The sequence below is a fragment of the Octodon degus genome, unplaced genomic scaffold, assembly GCF_000260255.1.
Source record: "Octodon degus isolate 3935 unplaced genomic scaffold, OctDeg1.0 scaffold00097, whole genome shotgun sequence".
Classification (NCBI taxonomy): domain Eukaryota; kingdom Metazoa; phylum Chordata; class Mammalia; order Rodentia; family Octodontidae; genus Octodon; species Octodon degus.
The window spans coordinates 7,066,275-7,068,353 of NW_004524673.1; the positions used below are offsets into that span (position 1 = coordinate 7,066,275).

At 40.7% G+C, this 2,079-nt stretch overlaps 1 protein-coding gene across 1 annotated transcript in view; it reads left to right on the forward strand.

The window, feature by feature from the left end:
- The window catches only part of LOC101571251 (serpin B3-like), a 7,140-nt gene extending 6,633 nt beyond the window's left edge, over nt 1–507 (forward strand). The window contains 1 exon segment of the mRNA XM_012516247.1: nt 108–507. Within this exon segment, the coding sequence (XP_012371701.1) occupies nt 108–507 (400 nt within the window).
- Nucleotides 508–2,079: the final 1,572 nt, after the last annotated feature.

The following is a 2,079-nucleotide window of genomic DNA, read 5'->3' on the forward strand; positions in this document are numbered from 1 at the left end:
AAGATGTACAGGCGAAGATCCTAGAAATCCCTTATAAAGGCAAAGCTCTGAGTATGGTTGTGCTGCTCCCAGATGAAGTAGATGGACTAAAGAAGCTTGAAGATAAGAAATTAATGGAGTGGTGAGAAATTAATGGAGTGGACAAGCCTCCAGAATATGGAAATGCTGAAGGTGGATTTACTCTTACCCAGGTTCAAAGTAGAGGAGACCTATGACCTCAAAAAAATATTGCAAGACATGGGAATGATTAAAGCCTTCGAGCCACAGGATGCTGACTTTTCAGGGATGACTGGAGATAGGGATTTAGTGTTGACTAAGGCCGTGCACAAGTCCTTTGTGGAGGTTAATGAAGAAGGGACAGAAGCTGCAGCTGCTACTGGAGTTGCAGTGGGTGTCACTTCATTGCCAACATACAACATCTTCCATTGTGATCACCCTTTCTTATTTTTCATCAAAGGAAATGAAGATAATAGAATCCTCTTCTTTGGTAGAGTCTCTTCCCCTTAAACACCACTACTCTGTCACTCATTGAGAGAAAAGTTCACAGTTCTTTTAATATATTGATGGTATAAGCATTAAGTTTTCTTGGCCCATTTTTTCTTCTCCTGGCTTTTAGAATTCAGTAGTTAAAATAACAAGCCTTTCTGCTTCTCTTTCTACAGACACACCTAAATCCATACATTTCCTATGAAAAATTCTCGTGAGGACAAATGTTCAGTGTTTAAAGGATATTTCAATAACCTGTATGATAAGTTTGACATACAATTTTGATTTTCACCTGTTTTAAAATAGCAAAACAAGTCATATTTCTCCTCAAACTAATTAAACTCAACTTCCACACTGATTTTAAATAAAATGATCATTGGGAGCCCTCTTATATTTCTAAATATTGTTATTCTTTGTAATAAAATATCAACAAGATACTGTATTCAAATAAATTGCTGTTTTATCTTTTTTATTCAACAGATTGCAAGTGTCCTATCATACATAAGAAAGATAAGTTGGAAGCACATTAGTCAGGTAGCATTGAAATGAGTCACTCAAAACTTACCTATTGCTCTGGAAGAGTGAATCAAATCAAGAGGTGTAAAGCGCCATGTCAAGGCTAAGAGGCTAAGATTCCTGTGAAATTTCCAAAGTACATGTAGAGAGAGTCAGTGCCCAACTGAAAGTCCGACTATTGATTTTTAGAAAAATGAGAGAAATGGAGGGCACCTTGATCAGTGGTACAAGCACTTGCCTGGCAGTACAAAATCCTGAGTTTGATTCCATGCCGGAGAGAACATATTGCCTTGGGGAAGGGAAGAAGTACATCTGGGTGTGACTGAGTATCAGGGTCTCTGTAATCTGTATAGAACAGAGTCCAGCACAGAGCAGACAGAAGCGTGAAGAAACAGGAAACTGGGGCGCACATAAGGAACTGGTGCTGGTAAAGAGTTTATCTGTGAACGCTTCCTCATTTGTCTCAACAGGAGTCTCACTGTCCTAACTTACTCCTGAGAGATCAAAAGCCCCTGCAATTTCTATGTTCCCAAATCCCAACAGTTCCTTTCTTCACTGACTGAGATGGCATGCACAAGAAAAGCAAAAATGTCACCCGAGATAGTGACCAGCACAACGAATTTGCTTCTCCCGACTCCTCACCCATTACAGATCCCCTTGCTGGGCGCCTTCCCTCACAAGCTGACTTTCAGATGAGTCTCCCCGTGACATGGTGAAGGCAAAGCCTCAGGGCTTCTGGTTCTGAGGTAAAGCGACCACAGCACTCTGAGCCCTCAGGTCTGCATGGATGGAGAAGCTTCTGTGTCCCTTCCTGATCCGTGTCCCAGAGGTGAATACAGAGGCGTATGAAGTGAATACAGCCCTGGGGCGGACATCGCTCTTAAAACTTAAAGAAACTAAATACAGGAAAAGAACAATGGCTGTAAGAAAAGAAAGAACCATTTTTTTTTAAATCTTTATATATGGTTAGGGAAATGATTAGCTATTCGTAAGACAATTCTTAGGGGCATGAAGTTACTGTGACAAATCCATATCTCAGAGAGAGAGAGGGAGAGAGAGAGAGGGAGAGAGAGAGAG